Genomic DNA, 23,088 nt, shown 5'->3' on the forward strand with positions numbered 1-23,088 from the left:
CACGGCGACGCAGCCCCGCCCACTCCGCCCGCCCCGCCCCGCCCCTTGCGGCTGCAGCCCCACCCCCGGCCCCGGCGGCGCGGGCGCAGCCCAGAGAGGAACGGAGACACGGAGGAGTTGGGGCCAGCGGCCGGTTATTAGCGACGGCAGCAGCAGCACGCAGTGCCCCGCAGAGGCACGAAGGAGTCCAGCTCCGCTCCGCTGTCCCGCAGCTGCGCGCGGTCACTTCTTCTGCAGAAACCGCATCTTACTCCCTGCAGAGGAAAAACAGCATCAGGAGCTGAAGCCGCTGCAGGAGGCACCTGGCTGAGGAATTCATGCTGGTAGAATTCAGCCCCCTCAGCACTGAGAAACATCAAGAAGCGAATTTTGACAGCTCTAGGATTAGGCAGTTTCCATAAACTACAGATAAAAATGCAAGAAAGCTTAAAAATAGAATAAAACTGAACACTTAGAAAGTGTTTGGCATCCCCTGAAGGGGCAAATGTAAACAACAGGAGCACAAACACCCAAAGCAAAGAACAGGCTCTGCTCTCTTCTGCATGCAATTATTTGTTCAATAGCTGAATTTACTTTTCAATTAATAGGCAAACAGCAAAAGTGTTTCTTTACCAAGGCTGCGAAGAATTTTGTTCATTCCACTTGGCTCTGTCTCTGGAATACTCTCCAAATACTCCAAGGCACGAACCTCAAAAAGGCCTAAAGAGGAGAAAAAAGTATCCAAGGAATCACTCAGCCAGATGAGTTGTTGCATCTGTTAGGATGTGGCATCTTGGTATCAATAACAAGGAGTTTACAAAACTCCTTGATGATCAGAGGGCTGGAGCACCTCTCCTATAAGGAGAAGCTATGAGAGTTGGGGCTCTTCAGCCTGGAAAATAGAAGGCTTTGAGGAGACCTTGTAGCAGCCTTCTAGTATCTTAAAGGGGCCTGCAGAAGGGCTAGGGAGGGACTACTGACAAGGATTTGTAATGACAGGGCAAGGAGTAATGAGCTTAAACTGGCAGAGATTTAAACTAGACGTTAAGAAGTTCTTTACAGTGAGGGTAGTGAAACACTGGCACAGGTTGCCCAGGGAGGCTGTGGATGCTCCCTCCTTGGAGGTGTTCAATGCCAGCTGGATGAGGACTTGAGCGACCTATTCTAGTGGGAGGTGTCCCTGCCTATGGTAGGAGGTTAGAACTGGGTGAGCTTTAAGGTCCCTTCCAACCTAAACCATTCTATGAAAACAGGAAGTCATGGATGTCATGCAAGCTACAGGTTCAAGTGCAGGAAGGACACAAAAATCCTTTGCTTCGTAAGATGAATTCTGTTGAGCAATTGGAAGGAGTCAGAGCTACCACACAGGCTAAAATGCCAACAGCACAACCTGCTAGGAAAAGGCTTCCTAGGAGCCAGTGTGTCATGGCTTTATGCTTCGAAGGGGAGGTTGTAAACCAAGAAAGCAAGGCCACAGCTCACCTTTGGCCACGTTCTTGCTTAGCTCCCGGTCCTGTATGAAGCCTGCGAACATCTGCGTTTCCATGAAGAAGTGCAGGAAGTGGCGCACGGTGCGCGAGGCGTGGGACTTGCGGAAGGGCTCCCTCTGAAACACCCTCTGCCCTCTTTCTGTGACGTTCATGTGCAGGGAGTAGTGCCCGACGATCTCCACGAAGAACTGCACAAAGGCTTCAGAGACCAGGGAGTTCAGAGGCGTGTCACCTGTGGAGAGGACAAGCAAGGAGAAATTGCCCTCTGCGTTCGTTACTTTGGTCATTTCTCTGGTAAAAGAGGAGGAGCAGTTATTTTTTTGGGCTAGCTGTCCAGACTGAAACTTCAGGTGATAGCAAACACCTCAAAGAAGCTACATCTCAAATATGAAGATCTCTTCCTGTGTCAGCTTTCTGCTGGAGCTGAGGCAGGTTCCATTCTAAAGCTTTTCCAGCAGTTAGAGCATTCATCATTTCCTTTCCTGTCAAACATCTGTTGTCTAATAAGTTTGGGTAAGCTCAGAGCAGTCCAGGCTTAATTATCTTAACTAATCAGGCAAATTACAGAACACATACCCACTGGAAAACTCACTTTGTTACTTTTGCCATGCATGGGCATTCCATCATCTGCAGAAGCTACTCAATGCTTTCTACAATTCTCACACTTACTGATCTGGTGGATTATTCTTAGCAGTTCAGCTCTGAAAATGATCTGTCAGACTTCCCTCTAAAGTACAGAAGCTTCCTATGCTCCCTGTTTCAGACAAGCATTCTCTCTGCCACTTAAAAAAAAGAAAATCAGAGCAAGCTCAAAGCCTGGGAACTGCTGCACCTGGCCCACAGAAAACTTAAGAGCTCAGCACACACTGACTGGAAAGAGGAATCGCTGCTAGGACACCAAACCTCTTCCTAACACAGTCACAAGAGAAATAGCTTTCTAAAATGTCACATTCTGATGTTCATTTCCATGTGCTCATTTCTGTATCAACTACATAGAGGCTGCAGAGATCTGCTTATGTGAAAACACTTCCCCATAGAAGCACCTTGTGCATCACTCTGCTCACGTGCCAAGATTTCACTTCGTTCTTCCAAGACTTGTACAAGAGCAGCTTGGAGTTTATGAGGCAGGATCTCATCTTCATCTGATACCTAGAGAGAAAAGTGGCCATGGAAGCATTTCTGTGTTGTATCTGTCAGCAGCAGAATCTTCTCAGTGTGAACAGATGAGAAACACTCATAACATGCCTAAAACAATTAGGGGCAAGTTCCTGTGTGACATGTTGGAAAGACCAACCACTTGTCTTGTAGCCACAGAAAGGAAAAACATCTGCTCAGCACCCTCCAGCCAACACAAAACACATGCTATATCCACAACACAAAATCAGGCTCATTACACCAAGCAATAACACAAAGAACAACCAAAGTCTATGGAGAAAATATGACAAGTCTCAACACTATGGTAAAAAAACATCAGTCCTTTAATACCTTCCTCCAGCTGCAGGCTGCAATGCAGAACAGAACAGTAAGGAAAGGGAAAGGAGATGCAAATACCCTTCTGAACTGGTAGAACTCCAGCATGTGTATAGCTACTTGTCTGGTGTTGTAGAAACAGGTCAAGTGAAGTGCAGCAGAGAACCACAAGGGAACTGTAGTAATTTGTCTCTTAGACTATCACTCCTGGAAAAAGCCAAAGCCAAACCAACAAACACCCCAGCTAGATGAGAGAGGAGAAAGCCCTGTAGAGAACAATTACACAGAAAGACAGTCAGAAAGCAGCAGAGAACCTTAGTGGTCAACTTAGTGGATCTGTTTTCAGTTCAGCTCAGATAAGCAGCGTCTCTGCCCTCACAAAGCTCTGCACCCCATTTCACTTCAATCCTGCAACAAGGATGCCTGTTCCCTCCTCTGTTGATCAAAAAGGAACGCAGAGTATTTCTTCAGCCACTGGAGTCTACACATGAACACCAGCTTCTGCTGATTTCCTTCACTGGTGCCTCTTCTGGCATACAACCCCATGTGCCTGGTCCTGTTATCTCACTCACCTCTTGCAAGAACTTGTCAGCACAAAGATCAACAATCAGAACCTGGGGAAAGATGTACAAAACAAAGTAACCCGGCAGTGTTGCTGCACAGAAAAAAAACAACCACAAACCACAAACACTTCTGTGTTTTTATATATCCCCAGTGGCAGGAGATGTCACACATGGACATTATTTATCTTTGGTAACAACGGAACACCCTGGCACGGACCCAGGAAGTTCACCAACTGCTTCAGAAATAGTTTAAGGGTTTATATGAAGGCAGAATTCACAGAGTTTGTTCGAGACAAGTCAGCCTCATACCACTGACACTGCCCCTCCACTGTGCTTCACTCAATTCTCACCTCTTCTATGGGCAGGTCCCGGAGCTGTGGTAATGAGCAGGAGAGAATGCCAATTAGGAATGGAGTTGGAGAGCACACAATGTCAATCATAGAAGCTGGCAGGACTGGTACGTAGGTGTGCTGCCAAGTGAAGGGATAAAGCGTTGCAACTGCGGCGTGCCCACACTTAGACAGAGTGCTGGAAAGGCAAGAGAAGCACAGGGTGGGCATCAGTATCCTGTTCAGAACTCAGCACACAGGCAGGTTAGGAAAGCTCAGTGAAAACATCACCAGCAGGAGCCACATGCATCCACTCAAAGTCAGTTATGGGGAGCCAGAAATAACATCAACACAGACTAAGAAGAAACATTCCCTTGTCTCCTCTTGGGCAAATAGCACACTCCAAACTCTAAGCAAGCAGATACTGTGTGGAAAAGCCTGAAAAAAAGCTTTTCAATGTAACCATTTACAAAAACTTGGCTTGCATGTGAAACAGGCCTCAATGCAGAAGGAAAAACAGCCTCCCTCAGGAAGAACCAACCACTCGGGGTCAGTTTTTACCTTAAGTTGTCAGCTACAAAGATGACCCTCCTTTCCAACAGGAGAGAGGCAAAGACCCGAACTGTGTGAGAGACACTTAGACACTGCAACAGGCATTCGAAGTCAACGTGCTCCAGCCGAGAGTCCAGCGGACGGCAGAGTTCCATCACCTGAGAAGTAAGAGCAGATGCAGAGCACTGGAGGAGAAGGCCTCGGTGCAGAGCCAGGCTGGACCAGGGGCAGCCAGGCTGGACCAGCACCTAACTGGTAGCTCCCCGTGAGTAGAGCCCACAGCCTGGGCACTCTGTGCAAGGCATTGCAGAGACCTCTTAAGAAATAGGGAATCACTTCCACAGAGATGAGTCACCAGAACAGACCCCTTTGTAAGAGGGAAGAGCTGGTCTGTGTTTGATTACAAGTTCCACCAGGGCAGTAATCTCTAGGTTACTAAAGGTAAGAGCAGAGTGAAACAGGGCTTGCATGTGTGCGTGTGAGCGGTAGGGAACGATGGTATGGAACAGGTGCCCAAATAAAGGAGCAGCTCCGTTCTCCTTCGTTCAGCCTTCTGGGATGTCCTGGCCATATGTCACAGAATTCTGAACCCATCTATACCAAGAGCCTAGGGAGCTGGGTTGGACTGGCACCAGTCTGACCACCACGATGGTGCAGTTCCCGGAGGGGATGCCTACCTTAAGAAGATAAGTGCCTGCCAGCCCTGCGAGCTATGCATCTCAGGAGTTTTGCTGGCCAGTTGGGTAGGGTGAGTATAAGCTGCTCTTTGACCAAGAGAGCTACTCAGCAGTCCTTGTCATACACCTTTCTCTCTGCGATTTTAGTGTTTGAGCTAAAAGCATTGTAGTTCCCAGCACACCTTTCCCTTTGTGCTTTTAGTATAGCATAGTTTAGTCTAGTATATATTTTAGCATAGTGTAGATTATTTAGCTATAATAAAGTGTTGAAACTGTACCCAGAGCAGGGTACCCATGTGTGAAAGCGTTCCCTGGTCCCCAGAGAACTCACTGGAACAGTCCTTCAGACTACAGGAACATCACTCTGCAGTGCAGTCTGCAGAGTGCCACTGTGGCCCAGAGACACCATCAACAGTGGAAAGGCAGCTCTGCATCCCCTTACCTCATCTCCTGCTCCTGGCAGGAAGCTCCTCACAGCAATGGTGCGTCCAGGTGCAGGGAAAGGTGCCTCCATCACGCTGCGCATGAAGGGGTGCACCAGGGCTGGGGACATCTCTCTCCTCTTCTCCACTTCATCTAAAATCTGTGAGAAATACAGCAGGCAGTGGTTCAACGTCTGCTGGTGAGCCATAGGAGAGATGAGCCTCCAAGAGAGCATTCTGTGCCACAGCTACACATGATGGCTCCAGCACACACACAGCCCTCTCCTTCCTCACTTGGGATCTCTGTGAAAGCTCCTCTCAAATGTCTGAACAATCGAATGGGAATCAGCACTTGTGAGTACAACTCTGCATTCTCAAATCCAGTCTGCTGCTACTGCAAAGAAATGCCTGGGAAGTGGTAATCAAACTCTCAGAACTAGTAAGAGCAGCAACACTCCATCCTCCAAGAAATCTTCCTGAAACGTTGTCCTAGAGGCTCAATGCTCTGACAATTAGAAATCAGCTGTCAAAAGTCTGCTCCTGTATTCTTCTGCAATGGTTGCACTTTACCTTTTCTTTACCTCTTTATCTACTCTCCTGATGGTGCTGTGAGAACCAAGGTGAGATCTCCTCCCTCCCCTTGCCCCTTAAACTGATTTTCCATTTCCAGGTGATGGAAGAAGAGGATGAAGGGCACCATCAGTAATATCAGCTACTAGAAGCTACTCCCTTGCAATTCTGTGAAGGAGTTGGTGACAGCTGACAAGTCCTGGCACTAGGATCATTCACTGGCCTTGAAGGCAGGAGGAAAGCAGCACTGTCCTGGGATGAGTTACAGCTGCTGAGCAACTCAGGACTGCAGGGAAATATCCAGTTACTTTCTGGAGCCTGCAGGCTGCCAGAGACTCAAGTTCACAGAAACACAGAATCATTTCAGTTGGAAAAGACCATTGAGTCCAAGCAGTTCAATAAGCAAGAAGCTCTGCCCACTTCACCTTGGAGAAGAGGTTGAAGCAGCCCAGGCGGCTCACGATGCAGTACACCTCAGGAAGGCGCTTCCCTTTCCCTTCTGGCTGAAAGGCAACAGAAGAGTTATGGAGAGAACAGGGATGCAGTAAGGAACCTAGCACCTTTGCTGTAGCTGATGCACAGAATTCCTTTTGCTGTAGTTCCCTCAAGTGTTCTGATTCCTGAGGACTGACCAGTTCCAGAATCTTTCATTCCCCAGAGCCCATGTCACTGTAGTGCTGGGGATCACCCTGCTCCTGCCTTTAAGCATTCAATGGGCTAGAAACCCCAGCAGCAGTGCAGGTGCCACAGAACCCACGTGGCAATTGCTGCTGGTTCATGTCCTGCACTTGACTGTGCATTCAGCAGCACATTCTTTGCACTCCACCCAACACACAGATGCTTACCAGGAGCTTCTTGCAGTACCCAAACCAGCGGCTGCCATCCTCACCAGTCAACACAAAAGAAAACGTTTCACTGGGGAACCAAAGAACAGTCAGGGTTAAATTCAGAGAAGAGACTGACAGACAATGCATGCACTGCAAGTCACTCTTCTCATGCTGAAGACCTCCTGCTGTAGGTAGCAAGCTGCTTCAGGCTCTATTCAGTGTAAAACTGTGCCCACGGACACTGACTGAACTACAACAGCAATCTTCTCTCCCAACTGTTTCTCCACTCTGCCAACCTTAGGAGCAGACAAGTGGAACAAAAAGCACAAACTTCCTTGGGACTTGGACAGGAGCAGCACTCCTGAGTCTACTTCCATATCTCATCTTCCACTATCACAAGGGTTAGGGATTACTCCTTTCTCTGGACCAGGGAGCTGGGACAAACCCAAGTTTTCATCATTGCCTCTTTTGGGCTTGCATATTAAAAAAAAAAAAGTCTTTACCTTTTAAGGTCTGATGCAGGAAACCAGTCTTTGGGATCTGGAAAGCAGAATTTGGGAATGACCTTTAGCCTCTCTTCCATATCCTTTGACTGTTTGAAGGGGTGTTCAGGCTGCAGAGGCAAGTCACACATTTGAAGTCACTGAAGTGTGATGTACAGCTGAGGCACCTAAACCAATACCAGTCAGCATCTTCCTGACACCATCTGACAGCTAACACACAAGCACAGTAGAATGGACTCTGGCTGTAGGAGATTTCCAGCTTCCTCTTGCAACTTTCCTGCTAATTGAACCTTTGTAAAATTACCCAGGGAGTCTTGGTAAGAACTGAGTAAACTGAGCATGAGTTTACAAACATAACCAAGTTTATTGGGGAATTAAGCTATAACTGACCCCCCCAAATGATGGTTGTGTCAGTACTCCCAGGAGCACTGAAGATACTAAGAGGGACAGGAATGTGTTCAGCTTGTGGTGGGCAGATCACTCACCATGGAGCTGCAAAAACAGCGTATCTGAATCACATGTTCCAGTCCCCATGTGTGGGCTCAAACCATATCCTTCCAAGACTACAGGACAACTTAAGCTCTAAACTGCCACAAAGGGGCAAAAGGAAGGCTTTCAAGGAAGACAGATGCCACTGGAATAGGGAAGGCTCCTGGGAAGAGGAAAGTTTATTGCACAAAGCTGATCTCAGACATTACTCTCAGCCAGGCCATCTCAGCTATTCCAGTGTCCCGAGCTGTGACAGCACGAGAGAGGGGCTAGGAAAACAGTACAGCATTTTCACAGAGTAACAGTTGCACAAAAACTTCCACAGCCTTTGGCACGCAGCCTGAAGAAGAGGGTGCCAAGCAGATTACTTGGAAGCAAGGCTATTTTAAGAAGTGAGACAAATCTGTAATCAGAACACCTCCATAATTACTGGGCAATGTTTCCAGCAAAATCCCAGCATGACAGACTGTCCCAAAGTCACTCAGCAAAACATCTGCACTCGAGCAGAGGCTAAACAAACACAGAGAAAATAATCTGCTTTGTTAGTGCCTTTATAAAGGATAGTCAAAAGCCAAATGGTACTGCTGGGCCTGATTGTTCACTGCCTTTGGGGAGGGCAATGTATTGTTCTGTTCTTGGTGCTCTAGCAGACAGAGTGGTTGCACCAGGGAAAAGCTAAATCTGGTTACATTCCTTCCCTCCTTCTAACACCCTAAAGTTTGCAGTTTCAGCAGCTATCATTTACATATGTTCAATTTTACCACTAAAATAAGACTATGCACTCTGGCTGTAGTCCCTTATTCGCTTTGTCAATCCAAAACATTTACACCCTGGAGTTATCTGCATACCAACTTCCCACAGACAGATGCTATGGGTCCTGCTGAGTCCCACATAACCTCCCTTACTGCATCTGACATCTCCCTCCCTATTTGGATGGCATGCAGATCCATTAGTAATCTGTCTGTGCTGGCTTGAGGCTAACTGGAGTATTTTATTGATAGGAATTAAATCCTTAGCTGTGAGAAGAAAGAAAAATCCAACAGTAGCCTCTATCACTCTTTCTTCTGCTGAGAAATGCAACTAATCAAAATATAGGTAAGACACTTCTCACACTTCTTAGCTCTCAGTTCTGCTCCTTCTCTTTGGTGGTCTGTCTGTGTGGCTGCCTCTGCCTTAACTCCAATCCAACCTAACCCTTTTTCCTCTCACCTCTTTGTCATCTTTTTGACATCTCACCTCAGATCTCTCCAGATTTATCAGGAGAGATATACAGGGATTGATCTGGTTATTTCTGAAGGGAGGAAAAGAGGGAGGGGGAGGAAGTTTGGGTCGGGAGCCTCCTGGGCAATCTGATTTCAGGGACGGGTACTGTGTTTCTGTATTACTTTTAACTTGTATATAGCTGTATACATTGGAAATATCTGCTTGTATGTTGTGCTTAGCTATACATATAAAGCTTCATTCCTCATCTTCCAGCCAGCTGAGTCTAGCCTGGGTGATTTCACAAGAGTGGGGAGGCAGGTAACTCCCAAACCATCACACAGCACAGCTAGAATTACTAGTTCTGTTCTGGCTTTGAGTGGAAGGCAGCAGGTACAAGCCTAGACGATGGCAACTGAATATTCATTTCCATCTGGAACCATCACAGAAGCAAGCACCAAGGCTCCATCCTCTCAGCTTCACAGTAGCTGCTGTGCACACTGAGCCACAGCTCAGATCACATACTGAGCTGCTCATGCATTTGGGCTGACCAGACAGAAAGCAAGCTGGCTTCAAGTGGCTTATCCTAGCTACAGCATTTGCAGTTGCCCATAGTTGCCTCTGTTTCTGGGGGCTAGTGCACATGGCTTTGCCAGTTTAAGGACTTTTTTCTCCCAGACTAATACAAATAAGTGTATAAGCTCTGCAGTTCTAGTTCCTGTGCCCCCTCAGCCAAGCTGCTTCACTCCTTGATAACAGACTGCCAGGATGAGGCAATGCCAGCTCTGGGGATGGAGCACTGCATTCCATTTCCTCTCCTGCAGGCCTCCTCAGCAGTGTATCACAATACAGGGTGGCTTTATGGTATTTCCAGACAATCAGAATTAGAGTTAGAGCCTTCCCAGTTCAAAGGAAAAAGAAAGTCCATAAGCTCATCATCAAAAAAGACACTCAACAAGTGCCCAACACTGCACTTTAGGCCTGCCATGGAGCAAGGCAGCTCAAATTCTACCCCAAGCTTGTATCCTAACCAGTGAGCAGCTTTACTACTAGTGTTTAGGAATGGATACACACTGAGAGGAAATAAACAGTCCCCATGCAGCTCCTACCTTGCTGGGAAACTGCTGTATGATCTGTGGTGTGTATGTCATGTCAGATGCCTTCTTGTGCAGCGACACCACCACAAACAGCTCAAACAGTTGCTGCTCCTGAAGCTCTATCAAATCCCTCTCCAAGGTCTGGTAGTGTGGGTTCCTCTTGGAGGCTGACTGCACCTGCAGCAGGCACTTGTGTCGACCTGAAGAAAGAAACAAATGCAAAAACAGTGTGTGGCTATCACTGCCACACAGCCAGAGGTCACAGAATAGGACTCATCACCACCTTTACAAGGGGACAAAAGAGAGGAGTGCATTTGCCTAACAGCACTGCTGTGCACTGCAGGACTTGGACTTGTGTCAGCTCCTCAAACACTGCTGCTCCAGATAAAGAACACTGGCCCTGCAGTAGCCCTACAAACTTCTCTTGACCAGTAGCTAGCATCCTGCTGCTGTCCTGACACTTTTGCCACACCTCAGAGCAACACACCATGGTGATGATGAGGCAAAGCTCAGCTCCACCAGTTCAGCAATGGCCAGGACTCAGGCACTGCTCTGTCAGGCAGCATGGCCGTTCAAGAGAGGCAGAGCCAGTTTCCTGGCCAAGAAACCTCCAGGCTGGGATGCCTTGACAGACAGCATAAACTCACAAGCACAGGCACAGCACTCTGATGTAAGAAATTCCTGTGGCCCAGGCACTGTGACACATTCTGGACTCTCTGGAAACAACTCTTAAGTCAGGCAGTGACTCAGTTGCTCTATTTCTGCAGTTTCTTCACTCTCCATTACTCTCCTTAACCCAAAAAAGTGGAACTCACTATTTGCTCCAAGTGAGGGCATTTTGCATGCCTCCCTCCAAGTAAATGAACCACCTCAAACAATTCCACTGCTGTTTTTCTAGATGCTTGCTGACAGATGTAACAGAGTCACACATGGGACACCACTGGCCACTCGTGACCATTCTGCATTCAAACCTTAACGAAGTAGAAACTACAACCTCTTTGCTCCTTCCCAGACCAGCTCAAATAAAGCAGGTATTTCAAGTCTGTTGTTTGGGACCATCATCAAAATCAGGACTGTGAAACCAGACCAATAAGCACATGTTCTCTCCCAAGAGAAAAGACAATTCACAGCATTACAAACAGAACCAAGGGAAGAAAGTGTGGGGGGCAAAACTAATCTCAAGTGTTATCAGCAAAGGTGATCCAGGGACAGGCAGACATAATTTAGTTAAGTGTGATTCTACCAACCCAAAACCAAATCTATTTCTAGCAGCTGGCAAATTAAACATTAAGGGCTCAGGAGAAGTGGCAGAAATAAAGGTTGATTTGTCACAGCAATGACTCCCAACCTCAGCCATGCTGCCTGCTAAATGTCCCCTTTCTCTGCCTTAGCAGAAGTCACAGCTTCTGCTGGTGTGCTCAGTGTGCAGTGCTACGGGGACAGGACCAGCCCCTGTGATTCACTCACTTTTTGGCTGCTTCTCTGTATCACTTTCATTCCCACTGGTTTCACCTGAAACACACATAGTTTTCGCTTATTAGCCACGCTGAGGGAAGATGGGCAACACCCAAAGTTGGGAAAGAGAGAGACCTTTAGACTCATCAGATGAACATCACCCAGGGCTGCCCACCCACCCCGCTCAAAGATCAGCCAGCTCTGGCAAATCTGCTCCAACAGTGAATTCCAAATGTGAGGTTGGTATCAAGTCAATGCTGCCAGTAAACCACCAGCTGAACACAGGCAAAGAACAGAAACCAGGAGGTCATTTGATGCTGCTATTGAAGTGCTGTCTACAGCTCTGGAGCCCCCAACACAAGAAGGACATGGAACTGTTAGAGCGAGTCCAGAGGAGGGCCAAGAGGATGCTCAGAGGGCTGGAGGAACTCTTCTATGAGGACAGGCTACAAGAGTTGGGGGCTTTTCAGTCTAGAGAACAGAAGGCTTTGAGGAGATCTTATAGTGGCCTTCCAGCATCTGAAGGAGGCTACAGGAAGGTGGGGAGGGACTACTGACAAGGGCTTGTAAAGACAGGACGAGGGGTAATGGATTTAATCTGGAAGCAGGGAGATTCCAACTAGATGTCAGGAAAGAGTTCTTTGCAGTGAGGGTGGTGAGACACTGGCATAGGTTGCTCAGCATGAGCTGCAGGAGCTGATGGTGCCTGCCCTGCTGGCAGTTGTACAGGAAGTGTCTGCTGTAGAGGTTTACAGCAGAGAGAGTGGTGCTGGAGATCTCCATACCTTTCACAGGAGGTGCTTCTCTCCCAGCTGGACTGAGCAACTTCAGCCGCTTCTTTCCACGCTTAGAATCAAAGATCTCCTGTATTTTCAGTACCAGCTGAAATGCAAAGCAGAAGCAGAGGTTAATGTGGGGGTCTAAAGGAGGGTCTTGGTGCCAACAGGGCTGCAGCATAACAGCTATCCCCAGTGTTGTGCTGCTAGGTGAAAGGCTGTTCATGTCCCATCAGGGAGCCTGGCTCAGAGGCTTCTTGCTAGAGTCCTTTTAGCACAGCACACTGGATAATGAATGTGCACAGAAGTTCTGCTATGAGAGAGAGGTCACTGTCAGCACAACTCAGAGATGACCCCATACTCTACATGCATTCTGAAGTTATAACTTGCTGACCAAAGAGACCAAGAAACTGTCTGGCACTGCATCACTGTTTTCTGCTAGAGAGGCCAACTGCAGAGGTGCTTGCAAGAATATCTTACAAATCCTCCACCACAAAGGATTCTGAACTCCTCGTGCTCTCAAGCATCCCAATTCCTACTGAGTCCAGGAACTGCAGAGCTCTGTCAGTGTAGCTGAGGGTTTGTCTTCATTTGTTTTAAGTTTCCTGCTGTAGTTGGATGTCAGAGTAGATTCTCCAAAACACCAGGTCTGGCACAGAGCAAGGCTGCTCTAAGCATAGGCCTTATCCCAGGGTAGTTAGCTAAGAGTTATGTGCTTTCATTTTGCATAGGTGAAGAAAGACAGTGGCACAGAGTAACTGGTGTGTGCTGCAGGGACACCACAGACATGGTCCACTGGAAGAAAAAAGTAGGGAAAACCATACCCCAGTGCAGACTAAGCTACAGACATGAAAGAAGTCAGCATTTAGACACTCTTAATTTTCCTTCCACTGGTCACAATGGCCTTAAAACTAAGGTCCTAATGCTTTCTGTTCTCCTGGCACAAGCCCCTCAGCTGTCAGGCATTGGATGCTGCAGGTGGTTCCCTGCATGTCAAAGGCAGAGCACTTCTGGGTGAAGAAGTATTTACCCTAAATGCAGCGAGCAGGTCAAGTTCATTCTTGCCTCATGATAAGAATTCATTACATGCTCCCACTGAACGTAGGAGGGTGGGGCCCAGCCATTTGTCACCACAACTACTGCATAAAAAAAGGAAGATATTCAGCAAGAGAACCTGTTCTGCAGCTCAAGCCTTTATCCCCAGCACAGCAAACTAGGCTCAGACTCATCTTTTCCCATCTATTTCTCCCCATTTGCTGGGGCAGTCAGTGCTGCTAGCACCAGGAAGCTGCAAGGAAGCAATCAGTGCTTCTCCTGCAGAATCTGCCTGCTTTCTTCTCTCCTCTATCACCCAGTCTCACCTAGAGGGTTTCCATTTCTGGGCTGGTTTTTGGGCAGCTGAGTCACCACTAAAAGATACTGGGTGTGTTTGAGGCAGCTCTGCATTTCTTAAGCAATAACTAAGTTTTTTTTTCTTTTTAGACTCCCAATTCTTTTCACAACCTCTCAAGCAATCTTGGCTCAATCCCTTGTGAGCAAAAAGAGCAAAGTGTGCTTCCTGCATGTAAATTGTTCCAGATTTTTGGAATCAGCTTGCTTGCAGAGAATGTTTTCTTTTTCCCCTCCCAGTGAAAGACACTCCACATCACTTTTATAACCCTGCCATCTCCTGCCTTATTTTCTAGTCCTACAATTTGTTTTAAAACACACACAGAAGCTGCTTGTTAACCTAAAGAACTTAAGGTTTGGGAAGTGTTTTGCAGCTATCCACCTCCACCTCGACCTTGTGCAGTTTGAACAAATACATCTAATTTTCACAAGAGATGAAGATGTGCAGAAGTTAAAGGATTTTACCATGGCACAAGTTAAGTTACTACCACTAACATAGCTGGGATTTTATCAGAGGGACATGAGCTGCAAGAGTTTGAAATGTCAAGCAAGAAGTAATGTTTCATGCTTAAATCTTACCCAGGGCAAGTTCTTTCTCCTGCTAGCAGCCTCTACAGCTCGGAACAGCTTCCACTCAGTCAGTGTGACAGGCAAGCTTGTCTCCTTCACCTTCCCTTGGAAACTTGTCTGTGAGGGCTTTACATCAAGAGTCTTGCGACTCAGGAAGGGGAGTTTTGGGGGAGGCTAGAAAACAAAATCAGAAGAGATGGTTAAGGATGGGATTAAGCTTTGGTCCAAGCCCAGAGGAGTTAGATTACAAACTTCCTGCAGCCTCCTGCTCTACCAAGCTCTCCATCCTACCACACACAGTCAAACATCTCAACACCCTTTCATGAAATTCAACAAGGGCAAGTGTAGAGTCTTGCACCTAGGAAAGAACAGCCCCAGGGATCAGTATAGGCTGGAGACTGATTCGTTGGAAGGCAGTGAAGAGGAAAAGCTTCTGGGGGTCCTAGCTGGTGAGAGGTTGACCAGGAGCCAGCAATGTGCTCTGGTGGCTAGGAGGACCAATGCCATTCTAGAGTGTATTAGAAGGGCTGTGGTTAGTAGGTCAAGAGATGTTCTGCCCCTCTGCTCTGCCCTGGTGAGGCCACATCTGGAGTACTGTGTCCAGTTCTGGGCCCCCCAGTTCAAGAGGGACATAGAACTGCTGCAGAGCCATGAAGATGATTAACGAAATGGAACATCTCTGTTATGAGGAGAGCCTGAAGGGGCTGAGGCTCTGCTGCTTGGAGCAGACTGAGAGGTGACCTCATCAATGGTTACCAATATGTGCAGGGTGAGTGTCAGGAGGTTGGAGCCAGGCTCTGAGTGATGCCCAATGACAGGACAAGGGGCACAGGGTGAAAGCTGAGGCATAGGAAGTTTCATTTAAACTGTGAGGGTGACAGAGCCCTGGCACAGGCTACCCAGGGGGGTTGTGAAGACTCCCTCTCTGGAGATATTCAAACCCTGCCTGGATGTGTTCCTGTGTGATCTGGTATAAGAGATCCTGCTCTGGCAGGGGGGATGGACTGGATGAGCTTTTCAGTTCCCTTCCAGCCCCAGACATTCTGTGACTCTGTGATTCCTGTTCTTTTGCTTCTTAGCAGCTTAATCATCTGCCACTGCCATGGTTGCTCATTATAATTTACACTAATAAACAATAAAAACTAAGTAATATCAATAAAGTAGCAATAAAGAAACTGGGGCCACAGGGGAGCACAAAAGAGGGTCCTTGTGAGAATGACTCTGCAAACTCATGACAATGTAATCCCCTTACCCTACCTTTGGAGCCCTGCTGACTCCCCGGGGGGGTGGTAGCTTCCAGACTGATGGCACCTTCCACAAGGGCAGCACTCCGATATCTTCATAGGGGCTCTCTCTGGCAGGACCTGGAAAAAGCAGTGGATGAGGGATTTATGGAATGAGATAAAGTCCTGCCCTCTTGCAAGGGAGGTAAGCAGGGAGGGTGTGCAGTTGTCTGCCAAGCTTTAACACGGCCTGAAAAAGACCTTTTTAAGATGGATTATGTTCCCACCACTCAAAGATACTTCTAAACTCACTACTGCCAACTTGGAAAGCTGTGCACAGACTCAGCAAAACAAAACCCTTCTACCAGTGCAGAGGAAGTAGCTCTATTGCAAAGCAGCTAATTTTGTCAGTGTTCACACTGATCTCTATGCAGCACTCAAGCAAAGCATTTGAAGAGATAACAAAGAAATCACTTCAGCACAGGCCAGCTCTAGCGACCTCCCATGACATCTGAAACCAGGCAGGATTTTAGACAGTTAATAGTATCAAGAAAGAACCTCAAGTGGGGAAAACTTTAAATGCCACCCAGCTGGAAAGGGCCTCAATGCATTCTCATTTTCACTCCTCCCTTCCCAGCAAATTTGCCACCCTTAAATACAGTCAGTGCAGCCCCAGAAGCACAGGCACATACAGATAATGTCCTCGTAGATGTTGTCTTCTGACTGTGTGTAGACAAGCCTGGATCCTGTAGTGTCATTTGTCTCTTCTGGAAGCCTGTGGGAGTTGGTGGCTGCCATACGCTTGCGGAAGCCTTGGATGTCCTCAAACTCAAAAGATTTCCTAGGGGAAAACCAATGCAACTTCTAAAGGCACCTACATGTAGCAGTGAGTTGCTGTCTCCAGTTCACACAGAGTATGCTCCTCACTGGAGCCATCAAGCACATGGATTCTCCACTCTGCACTCTGATTTCCAAGTGCTGAGGTCTAATCCCAACCAGCAGCTGAGCCCCACACATATACTCCCTCCCCTATGTGAGATGGATGAGAGAATCAAAAGGGCAGTTTAATAGGTAAAGCAAGAGCTGCACAGGCAAGAAATGCAGAGTAAGGAATTAATTCACTACTGCCCTTGACAGGCAGCTGTTCAGCCACCTCTGGGGAAGCAGAGCTCCAGTATGTGCAGTGGTGACTTGGAAAGACAAACGCCACAACTCAAGGCATGTCCCACTTCCTCCTCCTTCCCTCAGTTTTTATTGCTGAGCACAGTATTAAGTGGCTTGGAATATCCCTTTGGTCAGCTGTCCTGGCTGTGTCCCCTCCCAACTCCTTGTTCACCCCCAGCCTGTTACCTTGTGGGCTGGTTATGAGGAACAGAAAAGGCCTTGACTGTAAGTAATGCTCAGCCGTACCCACAGCACTGCTGTGTTGTCAGTACAGCTTCCACCACAGATCCAAAACACAGCACCAGAAAAGCTACTACTGAAAAATTACCTCTAACTCTAGCCCAGCCCAAAGCAGCACACCAGGCAAGTCCTACTCACTTCACCTGCCAGGTTTTTAAATGATAAGTAAAGCTGGATGCTCCATGGCCAAGCACACTCCAAGCAGGACGTGAGAGACCCATCCTGTCACAGAGGCAAGAACCTAAATCATCTTCTGCAGACTAAGCACTTACAGCAGTACTCAGAAATAGGGCACTGCTTTCCACTGGACTTCTCCTACAACTCATGTCAAGGGTGTTATTGCAGTTGCAAGCTTTGCATTTTGACACACTTGCCTCCATTTCAAAGGCATGCTGCACAGCTCACAAACCAGCTGGTAAGGATTTAGCTCATCATAAAATTTGGTTTGTTGTTGCTTGCTGTGAAAGGTTTGAGGAGTCTTAGCCACATCTCCACTTGCAATGCTCACTTCTCTCTAGCACAGCTGCCCCAGGCATCTCATCTGCAAGCAGAATTGAGCATTAAGCTAGCTCTGAGCTTTTTTTACTCTGCAATAGGAACCAAAGTACAGGAAAGAGGGAAGAATAGCAACAGAGATACTCATAGCTGACAGCCTCCAACTTCAAGCAACAAGAGAATCTTAGGCTCAGATGAAAGCCACAACATTTAGCAGCCACCTGCCTCAGGAGAAGGCCACTCTGCGATCCATACATGCAGCTACAGACCAGCTCAGGACAAGAAGCAGGCAGCACTTCTCCCGTGGCCAGCATATTGTCATTTAGTTCTGTGTCAGGTGTGGGACTAATAGATTTGGAGGTTTTAGCCACCTCTGCAAGATTGTCATCAGCAGAAGCAGTGCATAAGCAGTGCTGGAAAGGGGATACTTTGACCAGAAACATCCTCTCCCCATCACCAGTACTAGCACTTCCACAAGGATGTTTTGGCAAACTGTTTAAACCCATCTAGAAACTGAGTTAAGGAATCATGTTTTAGACATGAGAGAGGAATCAATGTACCTCTGGGTTCTCCCTCTGATCCTCCTGATGGCTATTTTCTTCTCAGGGCTGTTGGAGGATGACACCAAGTTTCCTCCATGCTGCTTTTGCAGGGGAGCTCCCCTGGTGGCACTGCCATTGCTACAGCTACCAGCACCCTTTTCTGCAAGGTAGTGGAAAGTCCTTTGGGGCTTGGGTGGTGGAACAGCAGCTGACTTCTTCTCTTGCCCCTCAGCCTCAGAGTAAATGTTCTTCAAGCTTCTCTCTGCCCTGCAGAGACAGTCAGCTCCTGTAAGTTCTCTTTCCGTGGAGCTACAGCTCACTTGCTTCCTCCGAAGACCCAAGGGAATTGGTGCAGCTTTGCCAGGCACAAGGGAATCTACTCCATTCCATAGAGCCTGTGAGGTATAGGAGTTCTCTAGGGGCGACATTGTCCCTGGATCCAGGAAGCCTGCATGCTGTCCTCCTTTCTCCTTGGCTTGGGAAGCTACGCTGCATGCACAGGGCTTAAGGTCTCCACTCTCATCAGTCTGCAAGTAGCTCCATGCATCTTCCCTGAAGTCCAAGCCCAGGCTCTTTGGATCTTTGGATCCAGTCTTTCTGCCCTTCTCTGTATGTTCTGGCTTCACTTTAGGTAGAATATCACAGCTGGGATCATACTTTACTCCAAAGTCCTTCAGCTGCTGTTTCTCCTTGCTGGGGCACCCTCGTGTCCTCCCCTCCCACTGGGAGATCTTCTGTTTGATGTTGCGGCAGTGGCTCCGGGACAGGGTCTGCACTGCCAAGCGCGAGAAGCTGCTGTCCACTGAGCCTGACGAGTGCATGGCAAGTGCCAATGTGCTTACAACCACCCCATCTCCAGCCTTGTCCTGCATACATAGGGCTGGCATGAGACTCCAAAGCACCCAGTAGTGTCCAAGAGCCCCTGGGAGTCAGCTCCTCAAGGACTGGCTGCTAGCAGGACCTGTGGACAAAAAGGAGAAAGCCAAACTCTCAGCTGCAGCCCAGCCACAGCCAGCACCAGGCACTCCCAGCGGCGCTCTGGCACTTGCTGAGAACATCGCTCCCCAAACCACCTGCTCAGGGCTGGCTTCCCCACAGAGCCTATTTCTGTAGCACACATCTGGGATGGATAACAAAAGGAAGCAGAGGTCTCACCGACTTAAAAACAAACAAACCCAAACCACCACAACAGGAACCAAACACAGTTGAGGATGCCAAGAGTCCAAGCTCAAGGAAATTATTTAACAGCACAGTGGCCTGTCAGCAGCAGAGCTCTCAGCCAGCTCCTCTGCTGCTGGCTTGTGCCAGTGCAGGCCAGGCAGCATCGGGAGAAGCTAAGCACTGCTACAGGCTGCTCACCTCAGGCAGCACATAGCCAAACCACTGCAGCACGATGGCTCTGCACAGTTCTCAATGCAGCAGAGGCACAGCAAGACAAAATACTTTGTAGAAAGGGAACCCCATCTACATCTGCAGAGCAGCAGGGTGGCAGCTGCTGCTTCACACAGATCTGGGACAGTTGTGACAAGTGGGTGAGAGCCTGACTGCACTTGTCCTCTCAGAAGTGCTCTCCTGCTGCACATGCAAGTAAAAACCTGTCTGATCTTCTGCTTGTCAACATTTGACCTGAATTTACCATAAGAGCCTGGAGTGCCTAACTGTGAGACCTCTTCCCACACAGCCAGTCTGCTCCCCTGCTGTTGCAGGCAGCAAGGGGCCCCTGTCCTGTCCTATAAACAGGCATTGTTTCTGAAACATCCTGAGCCAGAGCAGAGCCATCCTTCCTCAGTCCCTGTCTGCACAGCCCTGATTAGCAGCACAGGAAAGCAGCTTCCCCCTTTCCTATGCCACTGCAACTACTTCACAGCAACAGTGCTCAGGGCCACTCCTCAAAACCTGAAGCACAAACTAGCAGAGGAAAGGCAGGCTAAGAGAGGGCCAAAAGAGCTTACATATCTTTATCCAGAGCAGAAGAATGAGGCACATTCACAGCATGTGATAGGTACCCTGCTTTTTCCAGCTCTTTCTGGAAGCCAGAGAGCACACTAAGCCTTTTCCATGCAAAGTCTCAAGACAATTCCATTTCCTGAAACCACATCCTCAAGGAGAGAACGTTGCTAGTGTCAAGATCAAAATACTCTCCAGAGCTGAGGTCAACCCCAGCCTTCACAGGTGCTGCTGGTACACCCCCAAGTCCCTCTACCACACTCACATCACCAGCTGATTAGCTAAAAGAAGGCACTAGGTAGCTAAAAGAAGACACTAAGGCATCACCTTACCTTATCCTACTGCACAACAGGCAAGAGAATATGCAAATCACCACCTTGGCAAGCCCAGGCAGCTCTGAAGCAATCTTTTACTCCTTTTGAGACCCGTGCAGCTCTAAATCGCCCCTTGTCACCAAGTCTGCTGTGTTGGTAGCCAAACACAAATCAGTTCCTGATATTCTGAGGCATAGGAAAGCTGCCAGCCCAGTCCCGGAGGAACGAGGGGACAGCCAGTGCAGCAGCAAGGACTTCTTCCAGAGCTATCAGTTATTCCCATTCTATTCAGCTCCAGAATAACCCTGAAGCTCTTCTGAGCAAAACTCTGCCCTGCTGAGACATGGGCAGTACTGGATAGGCAGATTTTATTTCAAAATCAGTAATGCTTCAGGAATGCAGTGTGCTTAGTCATTTCCATCACGACACAAAGCAACCCCACTCATTAACTCATTCAGAGCTTCTGCATGTCACACCGAGGAACGGAGTTCCACCTCATCAGGTACATGGCCACGCAGAGCACAGCTCCTACACAGGGTAAGTATGATGCTGATCTTAATTACCCAGCAAAAGGAGCTTAAGCCTGACCTCTGCCACGGTTCCTGACTTTGTGCTGGTGCAAAAGGTGTATCTGGATATTGTTTGCTTTCAGCCTTTTTCTGAAGTGGTGAAATTCAACTTCTTGAAAGTAAGTTTCTACCCATGCTAAAAAAAAAACAACCAAAAACAGAGCTCTAAATGCATAAGCCCTGAAGGTTTTTATACCCGAGGACACCTGGACAGAAGCCAGATGTACTGTTTTTCAGGTCGTGGGGGTCTAGCCTGACTCACACTATCTGAAGGCTCAGGTCAGCACACCATGGGCTGGCTGCATGCCCTGGGAATGCTGCAGCTTCTCACAGGAACTGAGACTCAAGGTGGGGACAGTGAAAAAGCTACACTCAAGCATGAGATAGCATGGAGCCATTTCTCAGTGCAACCGGCAGAGGCATCTCCTAGGGCTGGCATCACCATAAAGCCATTGACCACCTTCACATTCCAGAGACCACCAGGGATAGGCTGTGTGTGACCACAACAAATGTCCTTTCATTTCTTGTGATTGAAAGACATATCATGCTCCTGTGGAGCAGCCAGAACACTTCCAGAGCTGTAGTAAATACCCTGCTTAGGAGCTTTTCCTCACCTTCTCCACCTGCAGCTGAGTGGACAGCTGGAACAAACCCCTGCACCTCCCCTCCAGCTGACAGGGCCCTGAAAGGGCAGCACAAAGGCTTGTTCGGCAGCTTCCCACCTCTCTATTCCCACCTCCTCACTCCTCATCCCTCCTCTCTATAACTGGCACAGCAGAAACCACAGACACCATGCCCCAAACAGCATGTCCGAGGGCAGTGTTGCTGCGACTCCTCGTCTACATTTTTTCCATCATTAGGGCCGATGCAGGTCCCAGCTGTCAAGAAGAGCTCTCACCACTGCTAGGGCTCTATCAAGAGCTGCGGCAGCCAGATGCACTCAGGCTGTGTTCAACCATGGTGGCACAGAGAGGTGCACACAGTGAACCAAGAGGGGCAAAGGGAGGTTGGTGCAGCATGCCAGGCTGCACCTCGTGCCCTTGGACAGCACTGCCAGGAAGGGCCTCAGCAATGACTCAGGCCCATAGAGCTCAGTGCAACGGCGCACAAATACCCAGCACTACCTGGAACGTCACCGCCTGCCAGCAAATCATTAAAAACAGTCTTTGTGCACAGAATCGGAGTGCTTGAAGTGGGAGAGGATCTTCGGAGGTTACCTTGTCCAAACACCTGCTCAAGTAGCAACAGCAAGTTGACCAGGACCGTGTTTGGAAGCTCCACAGCCTCCCCGGGCAGCCTGTGACAGTGCTTGCTTCCCCACGCTGAAGGACCTCTCCTGCGTCAGTTTGCACCCATCAGCTCCGGTCCCGTCCCCGAGCACCGCCGGAGCCTGCCCGCTCCTCTCCGTAAGCGTTCGTGTCCAGCGGAGCGGGCGGGACAGGCCGGGGCGCTGGGCTGACGCGGGGCTCTGGTGGCTCAGTGGCGGCTGCTGCCGAGCTCCAACAGGCGTCTACTGATCCTGTGGGTCCAGCTCCCGCTCGCTCTTCCCTGCCGCCCCGGGAACCGGCTCTCGGGGACGCCTCGGGACAGAGCAGCTCCCCGCCACAGGCCCTGCAAAACCCTGCAGCCGCAGCACGGATCGGCGAGCGCTGGCCGCCCGCCCGCAGACGCCGGCCGGATCAGGACTGGGAAACAGCGCCGCGGCTCTCCCTCACCGGATCGCAGCGAGACCGAACTTCCACCGGGGCCGGCAGCGACCGGATGGCGCAGCCTCACGTCGAATCAGCAGCCTCCCGGGCCCGGCCAGCGTTCTCCCAGGGCAGGCCCAGCCCAGCTTCGACTGCGCCCCACCGACTCTCGGCAAGTCCGAATCTCCCCCGCCCCGGCCAGCGCCCCGCCGCGCCGCCCAGCCCCGCTCTCCCCACCCCATCTCACCCGCTGCCGTTGCCCGGGCCGCGGCCGGCCCCGCTCCCAGAGAACGCTCCCGGCGCGCACCGAGCCGCCCCCATTGGCTGTCACGGCCGCCCCTCAAGCACGGCACCGCCCCAAAGCAGGCCGCTGGCTGCTCGCACACCGCCGGCGGCTCGCACACCGCCTTCTAATGCGCGCCCCCCGCCGCCGGCTGCTCGCACACCGCCTTCTAATGCGCGCCCCCCGCCGCCGGCTGCTCCGCACACCGCCTTCTAATGCGCGCCCCCCGCCGCCGGCTGCTCCGCACACCGCCTTCTAATGCGCG

The 23,088-nt window shown here is 49.3% G+C and overlaps 1 protein-coding gene across 5 annotated transcripts; it reads right to left on the reverse strand.

Moving 5' to 3' along the window:
• Positions 1-114: 114 nt before the first annotated feature.
• On the reverse strand, positions 115-22,962 carry DENND2C (DENN domain containing 2C). Of its 5 annotated transcripts, none has more exons than XM_064173854.1 (19): positions 22,788-22,940; positions 18,041-18,983; positions 16,274-16,422; positions 15,616-15,722; positions 14,368-14,532; positions 12,409-12,505; positions 11,636-11,680; positions 10,181-10,368; positions 7,383-7,492; positions 6,898-6,967; positions 6,478-6,555; positions 5,503-5,643; positions 4,393-4,541; positions 3,853-4,030; positions 3,512-3,553; positions 2,513-2,618; positions 1,462-1,701; positions 613-699; positions 115-254 (listed from the first exon to the last, which is right to left on the reverse strand). In XM_064173854.1, exons 2-19 carry the CDS (start codon positions 18,907-18,909, stop codon positions 223-225), a joined length of 2,853 nt encoding a protein of 950 aa, XP_064029924.1. In that variant the 5' UTR covers positions 18,910-18,983; positions 22,788-22,940; the 3' UTR covers positions 115-222. The 5 variants fall into 5 exon arrangements, 4 of the variants coding, with proteins under 4 accessions (XP_064029924.1, XP_064029925.1, XP_064029927.1 ...); XM_064173855.1 differs by lacking the exon at positions 22,788-22,940 and adding an exon at positions 22,070-22,729; XM_064173857.1 differs by lacking the exon at positions 22,788-22,940 and having other exon boundaries at positions 18,041-18,886.
• Positions 22,963-23,088: the final 126 nt, after the last annotated feature.

This window comes from Pogoniulus pusillus, chromosome 39, assembly GCF_015220805.1.
Source record: "Pogoniulus pusillus isolate bPogPus1 chromosome 39, bPogPus1.pri, whole genome shotgun sequence".
NCBI classification, from domain to species: domain Eukaryota; kingdom Metazoa; phylum Chordata; class Aves; order Piciformes; family Lybiidae; genus Pogoniulus; species Pogoniulus pusillus.

Excerpts from the sequence above, each read along its gene's own strand:
- DENND2C (XM_064173854.1), bottom strand. The coding sequence starts at position 18,909 with ATGCCAGCCCTATGTATGCAGGACAAGGCTGGAGATGGGGTGGTTGTA. Across the intron at positions 14,533-15,615 it reads GAGTCAGCAGGGCTCCAAAG|CCTCCCCCAAAACTCCCCTT; the intron begins GTAGGGTAAGGG and ends TTTGTTTTCTAG. Across the intron at positions 1,702-2,512 it reads TGAGCAGAGTGATGCACAAG|GTGACACGCCTCTGAACTCC; the intron begins GTGCTTCTATGG and ends TCCTCTCCACAG.